The 22,761-nt window shown below is 42.4% G+C and overlaps 1 protein-coding gene across 2 annotated transcripts; it reads left to right on the top strand.

Annotated features, from left to right (window-relative positions):
• The first annotated feature begins 23 nt into the window (after positions 1–23).
• LOC120544511 (E3 ubiquitin-protein ligase CBL-like) lies at positions 24–21,331 on the top strand. Of its 2 annotated transcripts, none has more exons than XM_039778310.1 (15): positions 24–330; positions 2,846–3,093; positions 4,436–4,582; positions 4,885–5,041; positions 5,501–5,622; positions 5,794–5,931; positions 7,141–7,228; positions 7,490–7,621; positions 11,104–11,310; positions 13,337–13,453; positions 14,068–14,357; positions 15,322–15,489; positions 17,776–17,879; positions 18,306–18,494; positions 19,426–21,331. In XM_039778310.1, the coding sequence occupies exons 1-15, from the start codon at positions 187–189 to the stop codon at positions 19,770–19,772; spliced, it is 2,598 nt and encodes an 865-aa protein (XP_039634244.1). In that variant the 5' UTR covers positions 24–186; the 3' UTR covers positions 19,773–21,331. The 2 variants fall into 2 exon arrangements, with proteins under 2 accessions (XP_039634244.1, XP_039634243.1); XM_039778309.1 differs by having other exon boundaries at positions 17,773–17,879.
• Positions 21,332–22,761: the final 1,430 nt, after the last annotated feature.

The following is a 22,761-nucleotide window of genomic DNA, read 5'->3' as shown; positions in this document are numbered from 1 at the left end:
TACAGTGTATGTACACACTGCCTTTTTGTTCTGCTCTTGAACAGCCTCTGCATGACAAATTATCACAAGTGGTGAGTACAGACACGGCGCAAAACAACGGTTGTTTTGTGGAAAAACGTGTCAAGAATATTGCCTGGTTGTCAATCCTCTACCCCCGGGGCTAACCCCCGGTCGCCGACCGAATTAATGGCCGGAAATCCGAGGAAGGGCGCCAGTCTCATCGGCTTGATGAAGGACGCCTTTCAGCCCCACCAGCAGCCTCTCCAGCCTCACCAACCTGCAGTGGTCGATAAGAAAATGGTGGAGAAATGCTGGAAACTCATGGATAAGGTATTGACAGTGGTTTTTTTAAGGGTAAAACACTAACCATAAAACAGAAAATGAGTCAGTTCTATATCAGATAATGATTCACTCTTCCCTCTTTTTCATGATCATTATCATCAGAATCAGTTTTTATGGCCAAGTAAGTGTGAACACAAGCAGTTTGACTTGGCTTTTTAATGGGCTTTTGATGCTCTCAACGTAACGTTACACTCACAGAAATAGACATACGGTTAAAAGCAAGGACAACAACGCTGAACAGTGTAAACAAACATTTGAATAGTATGTACAAATAATTGTGTATTAAAAAACGTGTACATATGCATGAACATAGTACACACATGTAAACAAACAGCTCTGAGGATTGTAAAAAGTAATACAATAGGGCAGTGCAAATGGTGCTGAAATAAATTATGTAATGTAACAGGTTGTTCATATACATATCTGAGATATGTGGGACAGTACAGTGTATATACACGTTTCAATTATGTTTAACACTATCAAATATTGGGCAAACCACTATTTTCTTCTTAACGTTACACCTGGCCTTTTATATTAACTAGTTACACCCAAACCAGACTAGTTATAACATATTTAGTCTCAGAGATCCATATAAAAAAGGTCTTGTGGCATTTATTTTAGCGTTTAGTTGTGGAGCTGTCTACATTGTATGAGAAAATGGAACCCCCAAAATTGGAATACAACAGTGTCCTTAATGCATTATCCAATTGGGGTAATTTATAGGGAATTAGGTCACAGTGATGTCTTTGCCATGGACTTTCTGGAAACACCTCATGGGCCCGTGGGTGTCTGAGGGCACTTAAGGTTTGGTGTTAGATTAAAAAGGTGTGTGTGTGTGTGTGTGTGTGTGTTATAGCCCAAATCCGCTGAGCAAATTCAAATTGTGCTCTTGCGAGAACTCTGGATGTCCAGGATATGCGTTGTATGGAAAAAGGCTTAGTTTTTTACATTCATTGCTAACTGTCACTCCTGTTTATCTTTTCTACAATCTTAACCGAGCTAGACAGAAGAGAAGAGAAGAAAGTAGATGAAGGGTGAGGAGACAAGAGTTCACAAGAGATTAATTCAGGGGGGCTGGAGTAAGAAGAGAGGCCGATAAGAGAGTACCATGCACTATTTGCCTGCCTGTTGTGCCAGTGTACTGAGCAAAGAGGTGGCTGGGCTGCCTCATTTACACCTAGTGTATGATGTGTCTTCATGTCACATGGCACTGACTGATCCCTTTTGCTGTTTGAGGTTTTTAAAACCTCCAGTCATATGCTTCCACTTAGGACTGGGTAATAATACATTATTACTGTTGTGTGTATTGCCTTGCAGTGGAGTTGTATAAGGGGTGGGTGAAAAAAATAGAAAAAAGTGTGACAGCGTAGTATCGCAATATTTTCCATGGCAATACTGTATCGATACACGAAGTATTGATCTTTTATTATATACATTTGCTTTTTGGTGTGTCAGCCATTTTATTTATAACACCTACTGTACATTGCTGTAAACAACACCCATGCTTCCTCTTTTTACTGCCCAAGAATAAAGGGAAATGCCTCCAAAATTCTTTGCAAAGAAAACGGCCAAATAAGAGCGTTAAGTCAGTTTAACACTCTTCATTCAAGTGAACTAAACATGGTAAATAGGAAAGCTACTGGTTAAGTTGTTGATGTGATGTTTTCAGAACTTTGGCTTATCTAAATCAGGCTGCTGTATGTCTCTGTTGACTTGGTCCACGACGTCTGAACATTGTGAAAAGCCCATAGGGGATATATTAACAAGTGCGTCCCAACATCTTGGGCGATTTGGTTTGCCTGTTACACGCCAAGGAATAGACCGTCTGTATCGTTTTGATTTCTCTGCTGCCTCTCTCCGGTTACAAACAACGCATTTGTTCTTTGCAAGCGGAAATGATGTACGTATTTATTTGCATATAGAGTGGGGAAATGAGATCCCATCGCATTCTTTTTTTTTTGTGATTGGAAATTTTTTATTGATTTTAAACATAAGTACAGGTTACCAGTGACTAATAAGAAGCATGAAAATATTCCTCACACAACTAAACAAACATAGGGCAACTCAAGCATCAGTGCATGCACACATAATATCTGCCCATATAATCACCAGACAAGACCACTATAACAACAACAAAAATAGAAAAATAAAGATAGAAAAACAAAAAAAGAGAGAAAAAATAAGTAAAAAAATACAAATAAAACATATGGAGGAGGCTGCGCTAGAAATGTGAACCAGAGAGCTCTTGTATCGTGTAGAGAGAGGGGTCTGAGCCTGTAGTTCATCGAGATCCCATTGCATTCTAAATCCAGGTGTAAACTGACATACAGGTGTCCACCCTGTCATAATAGCCAGTATGGACATCAGGAATGATTGCAGCTAGCAAAAAGCTTTTTCAGTGTACACATGGGCACCCAACTGTTTTTTTTGTAAAGACAGACTTGAAAAATCGTGAGGCTATCCTTTAAATCCAGTCTTTGGGCCTTGTTTTGTTTCTATCCAGGTGGTGCGTTTGTGTCAGAACCCCAAGGTGGCTTTGAAGAACAGTCCCCCCTACATCCTGGACCTGCTGCCAGATACCTACCAGCACCTACGCACCGTTTTGTCCCGATACGAGGGCAAAATGGAGATCCTTGGGGAGAACGAGTATTTCCGCGTGGTCATGGAGAACTTGACCAACAAGACTAAGCAGACCATGAGCCTTTTTAAGGAGGCCAAGGAGAGGATGTACGAGGAGAACTCCCAGCCCAGGTTGGTTTATATCCTGATGAAACGTCATTCATCCTTGGGGGGGGGGGGTTAGGCAGGGAGAAAGAGTTGTGAAGCAGGAAAAGTGTTTGGGTAACTGACAGATGTTACAAAGATCAGGCTTATAATTGTTTGAGTTAGCCAAGTATCTATGTAATGAGCCCTGAACTTCATGATGCTATAAAACTGCCTAGTTGGCAGCACTGCTGGTGACTGAAGCTACCTCTGTGTTAAAAGCAGTAGAATCTCAGTTCATTACCGATTAAGTGGCTTTACAGGACAGAATTGTTCTTATTATTGGTCGATTTAGAGTAGGTGCTAAATGCTAATGCTTGTGTACATAGCTGGCTGTTTTTATAAAGGAAAAAGCTTTTTCCTAGCTAAAATAAAATGTCTAAGTAAACCAATTCAAAGTTTAGTCCTCTCTCTGTTACTGTATTTCCACAAGATTGGGAGAACTCTCTCCACACTCCATTTCTACACTTTTCATCACTGTGAAATGCAACCATTGACATTTAGCAGAAGTAGACTGAAGTAAAAACAACTCCTATGTATGATAAAGGCATGATTACACTTTCACAATCACTTCCTCTGTTTCTCAGAAAGTCATTACTAAGCAAAAGTTCATCCTTCCTCCGACACACTCAGATTTGAATCAAGCATTTCCTCAGATTTTCTGCATCAACAACTATTGTGAAGGTTAGCAAATGTATCAGTACTACTACAGTCCCATTAACTGACTTGTTGACATCTTAACGTACTTGCTCTCCGTTCTCCCTCAACTGGTGCAATCGCTCACGCTACTCCATCCTTGTGAATTTATTTTCAAACTATAAAAAAACAAAAAACAAAGTGGGCTCCCTTTAGCTGAAAAATAGTTGTTAAATACATAGGTGTATTTTTATGAATCAAAGATTTTTTAAAAACTGGAAAGAAGTTTGATTCAGGTTTTAGAAAGGGCTAGGTTTAAACGCTACACTTCTTGACTTCCATATTAGAATAAGTGGATGAAGAGAGATATTTTACAGCGTATCAAACATTTGAAGCATGCATACCCTAATAACGCTGAACATTTCAAAGTTTAAACGACATCTTTCTTTGTGTGCTGAAGTATGCGGAAGTTCTGTGCGACTGAGAAGCGTTGAGAGAAACTGGGAAGTAGGAAGAAGAATAAAGATATATAATGTACATTCAAGTGTGATTTGCCTGGTTTAGTAATGGATAAGCACATTCAAACATGTTTGTTAAATGCCTGCATTCTTGATATGAATTTGGACAAATATTAAAACTTAGTCTAATAATATACCTAACTTGTATTTCTTTCTTCCTCTCTTCTGTCACCCAGGCGGAACCTTACCAAGCTGTCTCTGATCTTCAGTCACATGCTAGCAGAGCTAAAAGCCATCTTCCCCAATGGCTTATTTCAGGGAGACAACTTCAGGATCACCAAAGCTGACGCTGCCGAATTTTGGAGGAGGTCATTTGGGGACAAGTGAGTTTTTACTATAGGTTACTTTAGGTTTAAAAAAACAAAAAAAAAAAAACCCATTAGCATCACATGTTTTAAGTATCTTTTGGTTTGTGCTTGTAAACTCTGTTCTGCAGCTGTGAGCTTGAGAGTTACATATGACCTTATTGTATAGCCTTTCATTCACACTGATTTTGTTTAGTGAGGTCTGAGCTTTAGGTTTTAAGATTGCGAGCACGATTTACAATATTTAAAAAACTATGATGAATGGTTAGCTTCCTACAAACCCTGTAATTTTCTGCCCCCCCCCCTCCCATGTACTGTAGGACCATAGTGCCATGGAGGACATTTCGTCAGGCTCTCCACGAGTTCCACCCCATCAGCTCGGGCTTGGAGGCCATGGCTCTCAAATCCACCATCGACCTCACCTGCAACGACTACATCTCAGTCTTTGAGTTTGACATCTTCACCAGGCTCTTCCAGGTAAGGAGCTCTACAGATCCAGGTCGTAATTCAGTGAAGTCCGAATTCCGAATCACGTTTTAGTTAAAAGGAAATAACAGTCATCAATAATACATTATCATTTATGAGTTTAGAGAATCGCAAAATATGCCGTGTGGAGTTAAAAAAAAAAAAAAAAAGTCCTGCCTTTGCTGGTAGTTACTGTAAATGTTTCATCAAATCCCTGTCTGGATTAGGGATGTTAATAATTAACAGCTAACTGACCAACCTCGGCGCGTTTGTGGGTGACTCAGTTGGCTGCTTGTCTGTTAACAGTTAATGATCGGTTAATGAGGGTTGGCTATCAGATAAAAAAAAAAAATTCTAAATTAGCATCCCTAGTCTGGATAATCTAAAATTTGGGTAAGAAAGCAGAACACAAGTTGACCTCAACAACAACAGTTGAGCTCTAATTAGGATTTTTATTTGTGTGTTGTGTAGCCATGGTCGTCTCTTTTAAGGAACTGGAACAGTCTGGCAGTCACACACCCTGGTTACATGGCCTTCCTAACCTACGACGAGGTCAAGGCTCGACTGCACAGGTTCATCCACAAACCTGGCAGGTGAGACACACGCGAGCCCTTGGAATGACATGAATCACGCTGCCTCATGATTTTTAAAGTTTTGGATGAGTTTAAGAGGGATGGGATTCCCAACCGCATTAAGCATACGGTTACAATTAAAAAAAACTGCCAGTATGCGCTATTGGTTGAGATTATTGTCTTCTCTCTCAGCTACATCTTCAGGCTGAGCTGCACTCGGCTGGGCCAGTGGGCAATCGGCTACGTGACAGCCGACGGGAACATCCTGCAGACCATCCCCCATAACAAACCACTCTTCCAAGCCCTCATTGATGGATACAGAGAGGGATTGTGAGTCCACACTACAACACAGTGTCAATGCACCAATGTATACATTTTAGGGTGCAAAACATTTATTTGCATTGGTAGATGCAACCCAAATAACGAAACAGGGTATCAAGGCGAGAGGTTCCCCTTGTTGCCCGAAAGACAACACAAGGGTTACAGCATCCGGATAAGTGCAACTGTTTTTTACTTTCCCCCTCTAAAACTGCTATGAGAACAGTTTTTTTCACTTGAGTTACTGGCAAGAGACAAGGATCAAAATAGACAAAAAAAGTCACTGCTGAAATTACAGGTTGCAAACAAAGCCGTTAAGACACTCTCTCTGAGAGCTTTTTAGTCTTCACTCTAGAGCCCTTGTGGGTCCCGGTGACCCGAAGGACAACACAAGCGTTTTAAACATAGATATAAAACAGTAGACTATACCGAAGATCAGAACAGGGGATTCTTAAGATAAAGCCGTGGTGTATCCTGTAGAGTCACATTTATCACTGGTAGAATAATAATAAAAATAAAAATAAACTATTTTCAATGAAAAAGTCAGCACATAGGAGTTTTAACTTATTTTCTTGCAGTCATATATTACAGCATGCATATTGTTGCTTCACTGAAAATACATCTTTAAAAGTTTAAAAGAATTCCTCCACTGTCCTGCCCTGAAAGGCAGCAGTAAAAGCTTGTAGCTTGCTCCTTGGTGGAGGGCACCAGTAGTGTAGTCACTTGGAAATGACGATAAAAATATAAAAATGTCCATAGAAACTTCTCTAACACCTCCTGCAGCACAGTCCCCTTCTTGACTTTTGATCCATATCTTCAGTATGCTGCAACCACTCATCACTTTAGAAATAAGTTGCTAAATATGCAGTAGTGCGACACAGAAATAAGATACTTTAATGTTTAAAGCCAACATCTAGTGGACATGAGAGGAACTGCAGTTTAAATACGTGGCACCATTCAGCTGAGGGGGGGATTCTAATTAATATTTGAAATTAATAGAAACAAAATGTGAAAGGGGTCTTTGTAGTGACGAAACAACAGAGAATTATTACCATCTCTGCAGTTTCTCTCATATTCATATTCTCTCGTATTTTCAGTCATCGTTTTTGCTTTACGGCTAAGTTAAGAAACTTCCTACTGTGATACTAAAGTGTGTGTGTGTGCGTGTGTGTGTGTGCGCGTGTGTGTGTGTTTCTTTTTACATATGCGGTGGTTCTCTAGCTATCTGTTCCCAGATGGTCGTACACAGAACCCAGACCTAACAGGGCTGTGTGAACCTTCTCCACAGGACCACATCAAAGTTACTCAGGTTTGGCCTCGTTTGTTTCTCATCTGCAAACCAGTCAACCTTATGCTTGTGCCTCAGAAATGCTGTTTTTACACAACTACAGTAGTCACACTGCAAACGATGCATAAGGCCAATCAGTGCCCCCATGTTACGCTACAATATACACTGTAGACAAATGACAACGAATAAATAAAACCGTCTAGGTTGAGAATGACTTGACTCATACGTTAACAACTGTGATCTTCAATATAAACAACCGGTGTCTCCTCTTCCTCCCTGCAGGAGCAGTATGAGCTGTACTGTGAGATGGGCTCCACTTTCCAGCTCTGTAAGATATGTGCAGAGAACGACAAGGATGTGAAGATCGAGCCCTGCAGACACCTGATGTGCACCTCCTGTCTGACTGCCTGGCAGGTGAGGCTGCATGCACACTAATGTTTTATTGCTTTGTTTTCTGGCAGCTCTGTAAATCCTGACAGTCAGAAGGAAAGTCCATCTTTCTTTCTTACTGCTGTAAACATGCATTTAAACTAGGGATGCACAGAATATTCGGCCACCGAATATTTTCGGCCGAAAATGGCCCAAAAGGGCATTTTCGGTTTTCGGCCGAAATACTTTTATCACCGAAACAATACGGCCGAAAATGTTGTGATGACGCAAACAGAAACCGCGACCTGCACGTGTGTCAGTACCCGATCCGTTCCACCTGCAAAGCGTCTCCTAAGCAACGAGGTTGAGACGGACCACGGAGTGAAAACAATGAAAAGTACTCTTAGAGTCTGTCAGCACACGTTTCACTGAGATCTATTCGGATCCTCTGCACTTCATCGCGACTGTACTTGATCCGCGTTATAAAGACCATTACTTGGATGCGGAAATAAAGCAGCGCGCACGAGAAATGATCCAGGCCGCGATGGATGTGGAGAACCCGCGTGGAGACGGAGCAGCGCCCAGCGCAGGAGATCAGAGCGCAGAAACAAAGACTCGTCTCTCTGCACCAGATGAGGGGCATGCACCCTCGTTGTCTGATATGTTCAGTGAAATCCTGCAAGAAAGTGCCTCAAATAATAATAATAATAATAATAATAATAATAATAGGTACGCTATTCTATTCTTAGGCTACTGTATACTGTATGTGACTATCAGATTGTAGCCATATTTCTGCTAGATATTTTTTTAATTAAACTTTAATATTCATTTATACAATTGCAATGCCATGATTTTAGTAAAGTTAGTACACAGTCATAGCCATAAATGCAATGGTACTAATAATTGGCTTAATTTCTTTCGGTGTTTCGGTTTCGGTTTTCGGTCTTGGTTTCCTCTTTTTTCGGTTTTCGGTTTCGGCCAAGAATTTTCATTTCGCTGCATCACTAATTTAAACTTCATAGAATATATACTTCATATCATTCAAAATCATCGGTTACCATAAGATCTCCACCCTTTGCCTTTATTTACTCATATTTTATCAGGAAGCTTCCCTTTTTTTTCCTCATCTTATCTCTTCTTTAAAATTGGCTTTTGACGCTGTTTATTTTTTGCTTTTTTGGGGGCTTTTCCGCCTTTAATGGATAGGACAGCTAGGAGAGAAAGCGGGGGGTGGGGGGGACATGCAGGAAATCATCACAGGTCGGATTCAAACCCTGGACCTCTGCCGTCGAGGTATAAACCTCTATGTATATGTGCGCCTGCTCTACCCACTGAACCAACCTGGCCACAGCGCTGTTTATTGTTAAACAAAACTTCCTCCATGTTAATTTGAATAACCTGCATTTCCACAGCAGTAACTCAATCAGTACAAGCAGACAGAAACTTCCGTAATTGTTTCCAATTGCTTCCTCATTGCAAATGTTTGCGATCACGGTTAAGCTAGCGTCAATGAAACCTTCACAATAGAAGCCTTCCAGCTGCTTAAAGGGCATAATCCCACCCTACCCTTTTAGGCTTTTAATTTGAAACATATATAACAAGTGTGGAGTTTAATTGACAATCGCTTAGCATTGATGGCAAAAAAGGGGGTTCGAAATAATTAGTGCATCAATGCATTATTATGACACCAGTGTTGCTGCACTGATGGAATAATTTACCATGTGTTTGCTCACATGATGAATGCAGCATCATTTTCTCATCTTAAGTTTTAAGCTTAGTTACAATTGGAATTTGAGAGTTACTGTGATCTATTTATTAAGATCTGTTCAAATGAGGAAATTCACCGACAACAACAAAGGAATGTACTAAATGGAAAATTAAATGTATGCTCGACACAGTTTATTAAGCGAACAACTGTAATGTCCACTTCAATGTCCACAAGGTTTATCCAACTCAAAAGAAGTCCTCCTGAAAGAACCCCTCGCTAACAAACAAATGGAATATATGTTTAACAAAAAATCAGCAACAGCCAGTAGTGCATTGCAAAAAATGGGCTAAAAAAAACAACAACCCAAAGAATCAAACTCACCGGATGTAGAATTGGTTATCTGGCCTTGGCTTGAGTTCCAGTCCTCTGCTCAATAGTTATTGTCCTCAAATTAGACTGAATTCCTTGTTCGCTTCACATAGACGAGGTACAAATTTCAAAAGGAGCTAAATAGTGTTTCCCTTCTCGACTGAAGGCTACATAACTCCTCTGTCTACCTCCAAAAGCATTTTCCTTTTCCCCCCACCCCAAACAATTATCTTCCCTTTGTTCTCAGGGCCACGCCCCTTACACCTGAGACCCTGGAGGAAACAGGTCACCTGACCAGTGTTAGCTGTACCAGACTATGCACGGCAAACACAAGTAAAAGCATTGGTGACAGATAGTGCGCCAGAGGTTAAACTCACCACTCTGTTGCTCCGAGTGTCATAACAGAAATGGTATACTCACTTACTAATCCAAAAATTAAAACAATTTTACTTTTCTTTTCTTAAGATCAACGCTTTTCAATGTTAAGCTGCTGTTGGTGAGATTCAGCCCATTCCGCAGTTGTTTGTGGTCAATATGCCCTTCACTTCTTCACCATTTTTTTGACTTTTGGATCAAGGATTTGCCTTTAAAACAAATGTCAATTTAGGTATAACATGAAAACACCACACTGCTACTGTTTGTTTTTTTATCAACACTTTTACTTAATTGCTTCAGCCTATATAGCTGATGCTTATTGGTAGTTTGAAATAGAGTCCGGATCGGGCCGAATTTTTCAGTCCGAGGCCGGCCCGCGTCCGACAGGTATTAAGAAATTTGTGTCCGAGCCCGACACAGTTAAAATCTCATTTTTTTTCCCTCATACTAATGACACATGTAGGCTACGTTTGTTTGTGTGGAAAGCCCGCTTTTGTTAAGCAACTGTAGGAAGGAATTCGGAAATGTCAACAGATGAGCGCATCAGCGCACACGGGGCAACAAGCGCACGTTAATCAGCTGTTAAAATGTTCAATGGGTTAACCTTTCCTGATCGCTTCGTTTCCGACTGTGATCAGAAAACCAGCGGAGACTGGGCTGACGTTTTAACACGAATAACCACTAACTCTGCTCGGGTTGCATCTATAACACGTCTGCTTCCTCTTTCTCTATCTCTCTTCTGCCCACTTACCACACACACAAACACACACACACACACTGAGTTCTCTTAAAAGGAGCCGTAGCACCATTTTACAACAAATGCCTTATCGCGCTGACGTGACCGAGCCCGACCTGACCCAGACCATAATTTCTAAATATCTGTCCGTCTGCCTCGGGTCGGGTATCCATGCCTTAGTTTGAAAGTTCCCTGTTCCTCCCTTTGGGCTCTCACTCTGTTAGAGAGACACTCTCAGCTGTAATTAGTGTTGAAGCAAAAGTAACGTGTCTCATATCTGACAAAGGCCTCGCTCTGCTCCCTCAAATGTAAACGTTGCTTTCTGTGTGTATGTATCAGGAGTCGGAGGGTCAAGGCTGCCCCTTTTGCCGCTGTGAAATTAAAGGCACGGAGCCCATCGTGGTGGACCCCTTCCACCCGAAGGCCAGCGGGGCTTCCTTTGCCGGTTTCCAGGGATCCAACAGAGCAGAAGCTGCCGCCAATGAAGAGGATGACGACGATCGCCTGGAGGACCACCTTCTCATGAGCAGGCTGGCCTGCACTAAGGTAAGAGGATCACATACAGAAGGTTTCTATGTCAGGACACACAAACAACAACTCGACAGACGCTCAGATTTATTCTCCGGAATCCATGTGGGATCATCTTAGTCCCTGCTGAATGAAATTGGCTGCTGTTGTCCATCCATCCATCCATCCGTCCATCTTCGTCCGCTTATCCGGGGTCGGGTCGCGGGGGCAGCAGCCCCAGCAGGGGACCCCAAACTTCCCTTTCCCGAGCCATATTAACCAGCTCTGACTGGGGGATCCCGAGGCCTTCCCAGGCCAGGGTGGAGATACAGTGCCTTGCGAAAGTATTCGGCCCCCTTGAACGTTTCGACCTTTTGCCACATTTCAGGCCTCAAACATAAAGATATAAAACTGTAATTTTTTGTGAAGAATCAACAACAAGTGGGTCCCAATTATGAAGTGGAACGAAATTCATTGGCTATTTCAAACTTTTTAACAATAAAAACTGAAAAGTGGGCGGAAAATTATTCAGCCCCTTTACTCAGTGCAGCAAACTCTCCAGAAGTTCAGTGAGGATCTCTGAATGTCCAATGTGACCTAAATGACTATGATGTAAATAGAATCCAGCTGTGTGTAATCAAGTCTCCGTGTAAATGCACCTGCTCTGTGATAGTCTCAGAGGTCCGTAAAGCGAGAGAGCATCATGAAGAACAAGAACACACCAGGCAGGTCCGAGATACTGTTGGGAGAAGTTTAAAGCCGGTTTGGATACAAAAGATTTCCCAAGCTTTAAACTCCCAAGGAGCACTGGGCGATAATATTGAATGGAGGAGTATCAGACCACTACAAATCAAGACCCGCCGTCCCTCTAAACTTTCAGCTCATACAATGAGAAGACTGATCAGAGATGCAGCCAAGAGGCCCATGATCACTCTGGATGAACTGCAGAGATCTACAGCTGAGGGAGACTCTGTCCATAGGACAACAATCAGTCATATACTGCACAAATCTGGCCTTTATGAAGAGTGGCAAGAAGAAAGCCATTTCTTAAAGATATCCATAAAAGTGTCGTTAAAGTTTGCCAAAAGCCACCTGGGAGACACACCAAACATGTGGAAGAAGGTGCTGTGGTCAGATGAAACCAAAATCGAACTTTTGGCAACAATGCAAAACGTTATGTTTGGCGAAAGCAACACAGCTCATCACCTGAACACACCATCCCCACTGTCAAACATGGTGGTGGCAGCATCATGGTTTGGGCCTGCTTTTCTTCAGCAGGGACAGGGAAGATGGATAAAATTGATGGGAAGATGGATGGAGCCAAATACAGGACCATTCTGGAAGAAAACCTGATGGAGTCTGCAAAAGACCTGAGACTGGATGGAGATTTGTCTTCCAACAAGACAATGTCCAAAACATAAAAAAATCTACAATGGAATGGTTCACAAATAAACATATCCAGGTGTTAGAATGGCCAAGTCAAAGTCCAGACCTGAATCAATCGAGAATCTGTGGAAAGAACTGAAAACTGCTGTTCACAAACGCTCCATCCAACCTCACTGAGCTCGAGTGTTTTGCAAGGAGGAATGGCAAAAATGTCAGTCTCGATGTGCAAAACGATAGAACATACCCTGCCGACTTACAGCTGTAACGCAGCAAAAGGTGGCTACAAAGTATTAACTTAAGGGGCTGAATAATTTGCACCAATATTTCAGTTTTTATTTGTTTAAAGGTTTGAAATATCAAAATTTTCCACTTCATGATTGTGTCCCATTGTTGTTGATTTTCACAAAAATTACAGTTTATTAGTGAGCTTGGAACAAATAATCCCTCCACCTAGTCCTGGGTCTTCCCCGAGGCCTCCTCCCAGCTGGACGTGCGTGGAACACCTCCTTAGGGAGGGGCCCAAACCACCTCAACTGGCTGCTGTTGAACTGTCTTTATTGTATTAGTTTAGATTGTAGTTGTGGAATTGAACTTTCATTGCTTTGTGCCCTGCAACATCTCTAAGTGTGTGTGTGTGTGTGTGTTATGTGTGTGTGTGTGTGTGTGTGTGTGTGCGCAGGTAGAGCGCCCACCATCTCCAATGTCTCAGCTGCCTCCGGTGCCCCCGCGACTGGACCTCCTTCAGCAGAGACCCTCCAGCTCCCACAGCGCTCAGGCTCAGGGAGCCACAGCCAAGGTAAGTGTGTGTGTGTGTGTGTGAGAGAGAGGAAGAGCGTTTTAACAGAGAGTTAAGGCTGATTTATGCTTCTGCGTTAAATCAACACCGTAGGTACGTACATAGGTACCTGGAGATACCGACCTTACACCGACCCCGACTCATTTCCTGGTTCTCCTTCTCCATAAACAACATGAAATCAAGGAGAGGGCTCGACGCACACACCATCGCACAAGTATAAACTTCAGGCCACTTACGTAGGCTACGGCGAAAGCTCTGCATGGAGCCTCTGCAGAACCATAAATCAGCCTTTAGATGGTCAAGCCTACTTACCAAACCTCTGGTGGATATGACACATGCCTTTGGTGTGGGAGATCTGGGTTCAATTCCCACTGCGATATATCAACCAATGTGTCCCTGAGCAAGACACTTAACCCCTAGTTGCTCCAAAGGCATGCAACCTCTGACATATATATAACAATTGTAAGTCACTTTGGATAAAATCGTCAGCTAAATGTACTTGTACTTGTACTAATGTACATCCACTGCCAGCTGTACTAACACAGTCAACACGACAAGTTAAAGGATGTTTGTCTACGTGTTAATAACACCACCCACTCCTATCTCCACGGCAGATTGCGGCCACTCACAGAGACAAGCCACTACCTCCGCCTCCAGCCCTGAGAGAGCTGCCCCCTCCTCCCCCTCCGGAGCGCCCCTCCCTGGTCGGCCAGGACTCCAGATTCCAGAGGAGACCCCTGCCCTCCACCCCAGACCAGCCCGCCTGGGCTTCCAACTACATGGTCCCACGTCCGGCAACCAAGGCCCTGTCGGCCTTGTCCTCCAGCCCCCAGAGCAATGGAACAAGTGCAGAGGGAAGCAAACCCCAAGCAGCTACTAATGCTATCTACTGCCTGACTGCAAGGTACGGAGCTCTGCTGTTGTGAGGTGCAATAGATAGGTAGTTCTGGTCTCATCAGGAAGGAAGAACAAATGGCTGGAAAATGATGAATTCAAGTTATGCTGCCATAGAGCAAAAGTATATTTATAATTTGTCATATTAAGTCATCGTGTGACTACATTGTTCTGGACAGACTAGCAAATATGATGGTTTCCATTTTAAGTCATACCCAGCAGCATGGCATAGGAAAAATATGTGAGGAAGGGAGTCAGATCTTCAGCAACTACAGAATCAATATGGAATGCAGTATAACCACATCAAAAATACCAGTGCATGTTTCAGTTGGTTAGGTTCATTTTGAAGTTCTGTGTTCACTAATGGATGCATATACTGTGATAATAAAAACTCTGAACTCAAGGCTCACTAACTTAGCTATTCCCAAATAGCTTTCGTCTGAAGAAGGCTGGGGGAAACAGCTGAAAGCTTTGGGAGTGAGTGGGTTTTTAATCACAGTATAGATATTCCCAAGGTCAAGACTGAACCTCTACGTCTACATTTTGTGCATGTTTTTGTAACCTCAGATCTGTTAAAAATGAGAAAACCTGCTTATAAACCACAAAGGTGACAGAGCCTTTTCTGTTGCTGGCCCTCAGCTGTGGAACCGACTGCCACCTGACATCAGAAATGCCCCTTCAATTATAGTATTCAAAACCAGGCTCACAACTCACCTATTTACATTGGCCTTCCCTGTGTTTTAATTGTCTTACCCTGTTATTTCTGTAATTAAGTTTGTCTCTTGATGTCGTCTTAGCTTAAATCACTGATCTGTAAGTGTATTTATTTTATTTTATTATTCTTTGGCTAATGCGCTACGTACAGCACTTTGGTCAGTGCGAGCTGTGTTTAAAGGTTTAAACTTTACTCATTTACAAATGGAAAAAAAATCGAGATAATCCCATCATGCGTTGTGTTGTCTATATATGATCAGATCTCTGCAAGCATCAGTGGCGTCGAGCGGGGAGAAGCCGCCATCTGACTGCGAGGAGAATGAGTACATGAGTCCCACGTCTCTCCCAGCCTCCGGCGCCTCCTGGGTCGTAACAGGCTCCTTGGTGCCCCCGCCTCCGGCCCAGGCAAACCACCACAATGACACCAGGTAAACAGGAGTGATGAACAGGCTCCCAGGGGCCATTCATTGTCCTGAAGTAAAGAAAAAAAAAACATTTATCAAGTGTTTCAGTGTAGAAATCGGCCCTTGGGCCAAAATGTTGAGAATTGCCATAGGGACTGTAAGTGTAACTTTTAGGCCTTCTCCAGTGCACCAAACAAAAAAAAAAAAAAAAAAAAATTTTTTTTTTTCCTTAAAACTTTTCTTTTCTTTTTTTTTTTTTTTTTTTTTTTTTTTTTTTTCTTTTTTTTTTTACATTTTTTTTTTTTTTTTTTTTTTTTTTTTTTTTTTTTCCAAACAAAAAAAAAAAAATAATTTATTTGGCCCCCCAAAACAAAAAAAAAAAAAAAAAAAAAATTTTTTTTTTTTTTTTTAAAAAAATTTTTTTTTTTTTTTTTTTTTTTTTTTTTTTTTTTTTTTTTTTTATTATTAAAAAACATTTTTTTTTTTTAATTTTTTTTTTTTTTTTTAAAAAAAAAAACAAAAAAAATGATGTAGTTGGTCTCACTGTAGCCGCTTAATGCTGCGTATCCAAAATGTCCTTGTACGTAAAATACAGTGGAAAGGAAAGTAGCGAAAACTCACCAGGTCCTGAAAGGTTCCGAAAAAGGGCTACAAGACCTGGGATTTACCAGCAGGCGCACACATTCTTTCTGGCAGGCATGAACACAACATTGTGTCTCTCCAAAGATATTGGCTAGAGGAAACGTATGTGAATTGTAGAGGGGAAGAAACAAAGTAAATACTCCATTGAGATGTGTCAACGAAATGTAAAATGTGGAGCTAGACTCTCGGAAACAGTCAGGAGTCTTTTCAGAAAAACGTTGATTGGAATTGTCCTAAATCGGGTTGACTTAAAGAATAAATATCTTTGAATCTAAGGAATCTGATACTGATGACTCACTAGAGATAATTAGACTATATTACACATTTTAAGGTAATTAAATGTGGTAATTCATAACTGGATTTTGTACATGCAGTAATACTGGCCTAATTGCTGCCATGACGTACTGTATCTGGAGCAGTGATTTAGTTTTGTCCACCAGGGGGCTCTGGAGCCTCAGTTTTGGTTGTCCATGGAGGTCCCATTCCTAAAGCCACAATACATTGTTATTTGTGTTTCACCTCCTTGAGTAAATAATTTAAAGGAGAAGACGCAAATGCAAAGTGTGACAAGAAGGCAGCGATGTTTCTCAACTTGTTGCTTTGATGAAATGAGTCAGGACTACAGGAAGAATGTATAGAAAAGCTAGAGAGCTGTATTTTATGGTGTGAGCCTAAAAATGGTGAGAGAAGCAGCGGGCGCATGCAAAATTGATGCAGCTTGAAATTCAGTACCATTGGATTCATTAATATCTTAGTACCATTAGTGATGTTTTTGAGTTGGAAAGATGTAGATTAAAAAGGCTTGTCATCAGAATGTGTTTTAGATCCACTGAAATATCCCTAATAATGTCCTTTGGCATATATTGGTCATATGTGTTCAGACCTGTGATAATCAGTTTTCAATTAAAAATGTGTTGTTTGATTGACTCTTTGCTTTATTCTGGTTATATTGCTCCTAATCTTAATTCCAGGTACGTTTCGGGCTGTGACGTATTTTGTTTAACTTTTTGCTAGCGGAAGTTACAGGAGAACAGATATCGTGTGATATGAAATATAATGAAAGCAATAATCATGGTGTAGTTATCCTCATCGACTGGCTTCTATCCTATGGTCAAGAGTTTATGGAGAGAAAAAAAAAAAAGTTGCTCGTCACTTCAGCTTTGCACACGAGGATGGACAGTCCATTGAGCTGAGGTGGACGTGGACATATTAATGTTAATGCTGCAGTGTTTACCATCCCACATTAGCCTAGCAGCTAGCAGAGTTTCGATCTGCTTATATCTTAATCCCGCCAAACCGCACGGTTGAAATTCAGCCTACATGCGCATTTTGTAGCCTAAACAGAGCGGCTTGTATTGGTTGTATTAGAGATTAGAGCGGACTGCCGAGTCGCCCTCTCTGCTCTCCGTCTGCTCGGCTGCTAAGACCGCTGTGCCGCTCGCTGTCCTTGCGCGACCACACGGGCACTGCCATTCTCGCTCTAACTTACGGCACTCTCGTAAGGGGGTCGCGGTTAACCGCCATACCGCGGTGATCCGTTGCTTCGTCGCCGCGGTACGAAAAACAATATACCGTCACAGCCCTAGAGAGGACTAGATTATGTGTAAGGACTGGACATAAAGAATGACCATTAATAGCACTCCAAATGATTTCTCCGTTTCCCAGCAGCGAGGCGGATGACATCGACTCCGAGGACCCCCAAGTCTACGAGTCCATGTGTATCATCCAGGCCCAGGCTGGCTCCTCTGAGACGGCACCGGCCTCTGACCTGGGTAACGTTCACACTTCTTATTTCTGTCCTAAGGGGAAATAAAGGGGAACATTTTACCGTTTTACTCTTCAGCCTATTCTTGCGTACCCTGGTGCTGCTAATATTAATTTACTAACGTTTTTTGAAGAGGCACTCTTTAATATTTCGGACAATAGTTACAATGTAAGTCATGTCCTCCTGGTCACACATAATGATGAATTTGGTCCAATGGCTCCTGGGGAAATCAGAGGAACTCTTTTGAATGACTAAATAAATACAGATGTAGTCCGAACATTAAGTGAACATTAGTACGTTAGGTACTGTTTATTTCACGGCTGTTATATAACAATGCCATACATTGTACAGGTGTTTGTTTCTATTTTCATTATGTGAACTGCATATTGTGTATTCACTACAGGTGTTGTTTTTGTTGTTGTTGTTTTTTCAGACCACCTTCAACATTCAGCTGCTGTGGTTCCCCTGGACATGAAGGAGGAGACCAAGGAGGAGGATATTTATGAGTACGACTGTCCCAGACCGGTCGTCCATCCCGCCCCCACCAGAAGAACCCTGTCAGATATCAGCGGCCCCTCGGTGGCCTTCAGCACTCTCAGCATTGACAGTGAAGTAAACGCCAGTATGTATTAAGTTATTATGTTTGCTGCTTTAAGGTAGAATGCCTCCAATGCAAGTGTCTGGCTGCATAGGCAAAAACCCAAACGCTTAATCTTTGGATAATGCTAGTAGCCAGCCATCATTGATTACGTTTACATGCACATAATATTCCGTTTCTTTGCCCTTATTCCAAAAAAAGACAATAATCGTACTAAGCTGTTTACCTGGCTAATGAAAATGAATATTCCTCTAATATTCCTGTGTACATGCAGCTGTTAAAATTAAACCACCTTCTAGAAAAGGTCAAGGTTGTGATATTTAAGCGTATCCCGAAACCTTGATATCCAAGTCTTTTAATAATGTTCAGAAGTAGGTGTGTTTCTCTTTTCCGAAAAGCACTGTGGGCTCTTCTTTTGGCCATGCAGCTCTACCCCAGCCTAGCAAACGGTTGGCTGGTTGGTTTGTTTACGACGAACAGATCCGACTGCCAGCAGGCAAGATGCTGTGGGTCACACACTGCGGTAAACCCCCCAGTTGAGACGCATATTCAGAATTTGCTGTATACGTGGTCCAAAGAAAGCTCTTAATACCCGAAAAACATGTCTTAATCGGAAAATAATACATTCCGAATAAGGCCTAATCCGGAATCCCAACAAAATATGCTGCTTACATGACCTGTATCTAATTCTGAATTTTGTCATATTCGGAATAATAGCGGAATATTATTGTGCATGTAAACATACTCATTCTTATTACATAATGTCACTCAATATAGTGTTTTAAGCGTTTCCATAAACCATAGATCCACAATCTACTAGGGCGCGTTACCTCTGTGTTCACTGCTCTGGAAGCCAGTATTGACCGACACAGATCAAAAAGCTCGCTAATCGTGAATCCAGCACGACGTTTTCCCGCTCTTTGTGATTGTTGTCCCCTTACCCGCCTGTTTCCAGGTATGTTTGCAGCAGGTGTCGACCCTGAACGCCCCCCCAAACCTCTCCCACGGCGAGCCAACTCGGACCGGCGGCCTCGGCCTGCGAACCGGGAATTTTCTGCAGCATTGCCGGACCTCCCCGGTCCCTCCTCCTCCTCCTCCTCCCCTCCACCTCCTCCGCCTCCTCTGCCTGCAGTCCCTGAAAGCCAAGCCCTAAACGGGGAGATTGAATGCCTGATGTCCCAGGGCTACTCCATCCAGGACATCCAGAAAGCCCTGATGATCGCCCAGAACAATCTGGAGACGGCCAAGAACATCCTGCGAGAGTTTGTCTCCATCCCCTCCACGACACACATCGCCACATAGTCGCTCCAGGCACACCCCCCCCCCCTCTCTGTCTCGTCTCTGTCTCCAACCTGTGCCATTATTATGGATAGCATTTATAACAAGCACCTTTCCTGCAGGGGCACAAGGACCTGCCAAAAAGGCTTTACTCTGAGGAGTAATGCTGCGTTCACGTCATATCACAAGATGCAGACGAGCGTTCTAGTTTGAAACGCTCCCATCCAAAGTCATTTAGTAACACACGATGAACTAACTGCAACAGGTATTACCGTGGAGTCTTAGTGTGGAAATATATTATTTGGATTCTCTCGGACTACTGTTATACCAATGCAAAGTGTTTGACATTGAAGCCTCCAAATCCTCCTGTTTACTCGTAATCGCCACTTCGAAGATTGAGTTTTGTTTTTTTGCGCGGGCCTCCCTACAACGGAAGTATCCGACGGCCGGGTCGGTTTAAAGGAGCAGCTCGGTCGAGGCAGTACGAGTCCGATATGATCTGAACGCAGCATACGCGGAGGACGGAAGCCTTCGACGCGAGCTCTCTGTAGCCAAGCTTTGACCCTGTTGTACTACGCCGAGGCGCACTCGTTTCCCCTCAGCCTGAGTCCCTTCTGTCATTAAGCTAAGTGTTGAGGCTCCAGCGATCGGTAGCGGGACCCGGCCGTGGGTCGTTGTTTCCTGTGTCCCGCTGCCGCCAGTTGTTCAGTTTGGTGCTTTCTACGGGCGTCTTGGCAAATTTGTGGCGTACGAAAATGTGTAGCGACGCGAGTGAGTTCGGTCCGGGAAACATTAGTGACCAACTCCGTGGCGTGTTTTGCTCGTGCTGATGAATGTGAACGTTGAGTCGCAGTGCAGTATCGCAGGGCTTCGTGTCGTACGCGTGGCGTCGCTGTGGCTCGCTCGGTTTTCTGTTTTTTGTTTTTTTTTCAATGGTATTTGACAAGTTGAACGTACGAGTCCACATTTCCTCCCAGCTCCCCGGGGTTCAATTATGTTTCTATAACGAAATAACAAGTTTTAATGTTGAAATACTCTCATAACTTGTTGTGCTGTGTGTAGTACTAACAATGGCTGGATTTTCAGAAGTTGATTTTGTCGTTTTAATTCCACGATTGCCTGCCACCGCCCCCCAGGTGGTCTGACACCGAACGCTGGGGTATCCACTCTAACGCTTCTGTATGCTCTTCTAGTTTCTTACTAATAAGCAAAAAAAGGACTTTAACATGTGCTGTTTAGATTTCCTCTCACATGGTAGTGTGATTTGGCTCAGCATCACATTTGTACCCTAAACAGCCGAGGAATCCTCAGATTGAAGGGATTTACATTGAGCTCTAAAGCAAAAAAGCAGACGGTGGTCCCGTGGACTCAGGTACTCCGTAACACGCCAGGGTTGAATGTAAGGAACCAGCAGATGCTAAAGGACACATGATATATATGATATGATGTTGGCAGTGTTGTGGACAGCCGCCAATGACTAGGGTTGGGTACCGAAACCTACACAACCGGTAGGAATCGGACCAGATTAGAACGCAAATTTCGGTTCCTCGTTTCAGTTCCACTTAAAGGTGCCCTACCATACAAAACCGTTTTTAAATATGTCAGGTCCATATGTGTTTGTGTTATGTTGTGAATGTGAAAATGAACTGCTAGGTCCTCTGTCAGCTCTAGCCACTGAAAAGAAATAAGCGGAGAAATCAGGCCAATTACAAAAGCTGGTCAGTCTGACATCATATTACCTTATCTCAGTACTATTCATGAGCTCGCCCAGTTGGGCTGGGTAAAGGATTCTGACAGCCAGGCTCTCATTGGCTAGCTGTTAGCCAATCAGATTCAAACAGTTTAGCTCGTTGAATATTAATGAGAACTGGCAGAAATCGAGCTGAGTCTTCCTGCAGGCTTTCTATACCACACTAGAGTGATTTGAAACAAGGTAACCAAGGCATTTTTTCCACAAAAAAATGTTACAGAGTCCATGGTAGAACTTCAGACATTACCACAAAGTAATGAAATACGTGTGGCAGGGCACCTTTTAATGTGTTGACTGAAATATTTTCCCTCTGTCGCTCCGAAACAGATTTAAAAAATATCACACTTTCTATGTAGTCTACCATTAGCTAGCTACCGTTAATGTAGGCTACTTCTAAAATGCCATATTTTCCCTCGGGGCTCACCAAAACAGATGCATCTTGGAATTGATTTTTCAGTTTTTCAAGAATCTGTTTAGGAATCGGAATCGTTTTAAAAGTACCGGTTCGGCATTGTAATCGTAAAAAATCCAAACGATACCCAACCCTACTAATGACCCATTATTACAGAACATTTACAATGATCGGATTTTCTTGATCGTTGTTACCGTACCTGCTACAATACAAATGGGGCAAATAAAATGTTAAAGCGGAAATTATTAAGAAGATTAGTTGATCCGACAGAAAATCTCCAAATCAACACCTAAAATTGAAACGGAGTAAACTTTAAATAGTCCCAGAGTTGTGGATTTCACTCAGGTTTTTAGATGTCTCTCCAGTGGGCCGACAACGAGCAGCTGTCACTGCCAGAAACCAGACAGCACCGAGCGTCTCATTTCCACGCTCACATATAAAACTGGAAAATATGTCTGACGCGTTCCGTTTAACTATGAGTGCAATTTCCTCCTCCCCCTTTTCAAAATAGGTCATCACTTTTTATTTCTGCAGGAACATGTCAACGTGCCTTCTGTCAATCCCAACCTGCACATGCCAGCACACAAACCAAAACAGAAACCGTTCCTCCCCAATGAATTGTTTATATTAAATCGACACAGTTTCTGTTTTTAATTGGAGTCTCAGATATTCACTTTCAATAACAACATATCACGAGTTTGGTGTTGGGTCATTTGATATGCAGGCAGCGTCACCGGAGATATCTAACAGGGATAATTAGAGCCCCGTCAATACCGAAATCGAAAACTCAGCGTTGAATGAAAAGATACATTTCGATTACTACCGATGCAAAGTCTTGTTTTGAGTATCCA

The sequence above is a fragment of the Perca fluviatilis genome, chromosome 16 (assembly GCF_010015445.1).
Source record: "Perca fluviatilis chromosome 16, GENO_Pfluv_1.0, whole genome shotgun sequence".
In the NCBI taxonomy this organism is placed as follows: Eukaryota; Metazoa; Chordata; class Actinopteri; order Perciformes; family Percidae; genus Perca; species Perca fluviatilis.
This window is presented reverse-complemented; position numbering and strand designations above follow the sequence as displayed.

Coding starts and splice junctions, on each gene's coding strand:
- LOC120544511 (XM_039778309.1), top strand. CDS start 187: ATGGCCGGAAATCCGAGGAAGGGCGCCAGTCTCATCGGCTTGATGAAG. Junction 3,094..4,435: donor GAGGAGAACTCCCAGCCCAG/GTTGGTTTATAT, acceptor TCTGTCACCCAG/GCGGAACCTTACCAAGCTGT. Junction 17,880..18,305: donor GGCACCGGCCTCTGACCTGG/GTAACGTTCACA, acceptor TTGTTTTTTCAG/ACCACCTTCAACATTCAGCT.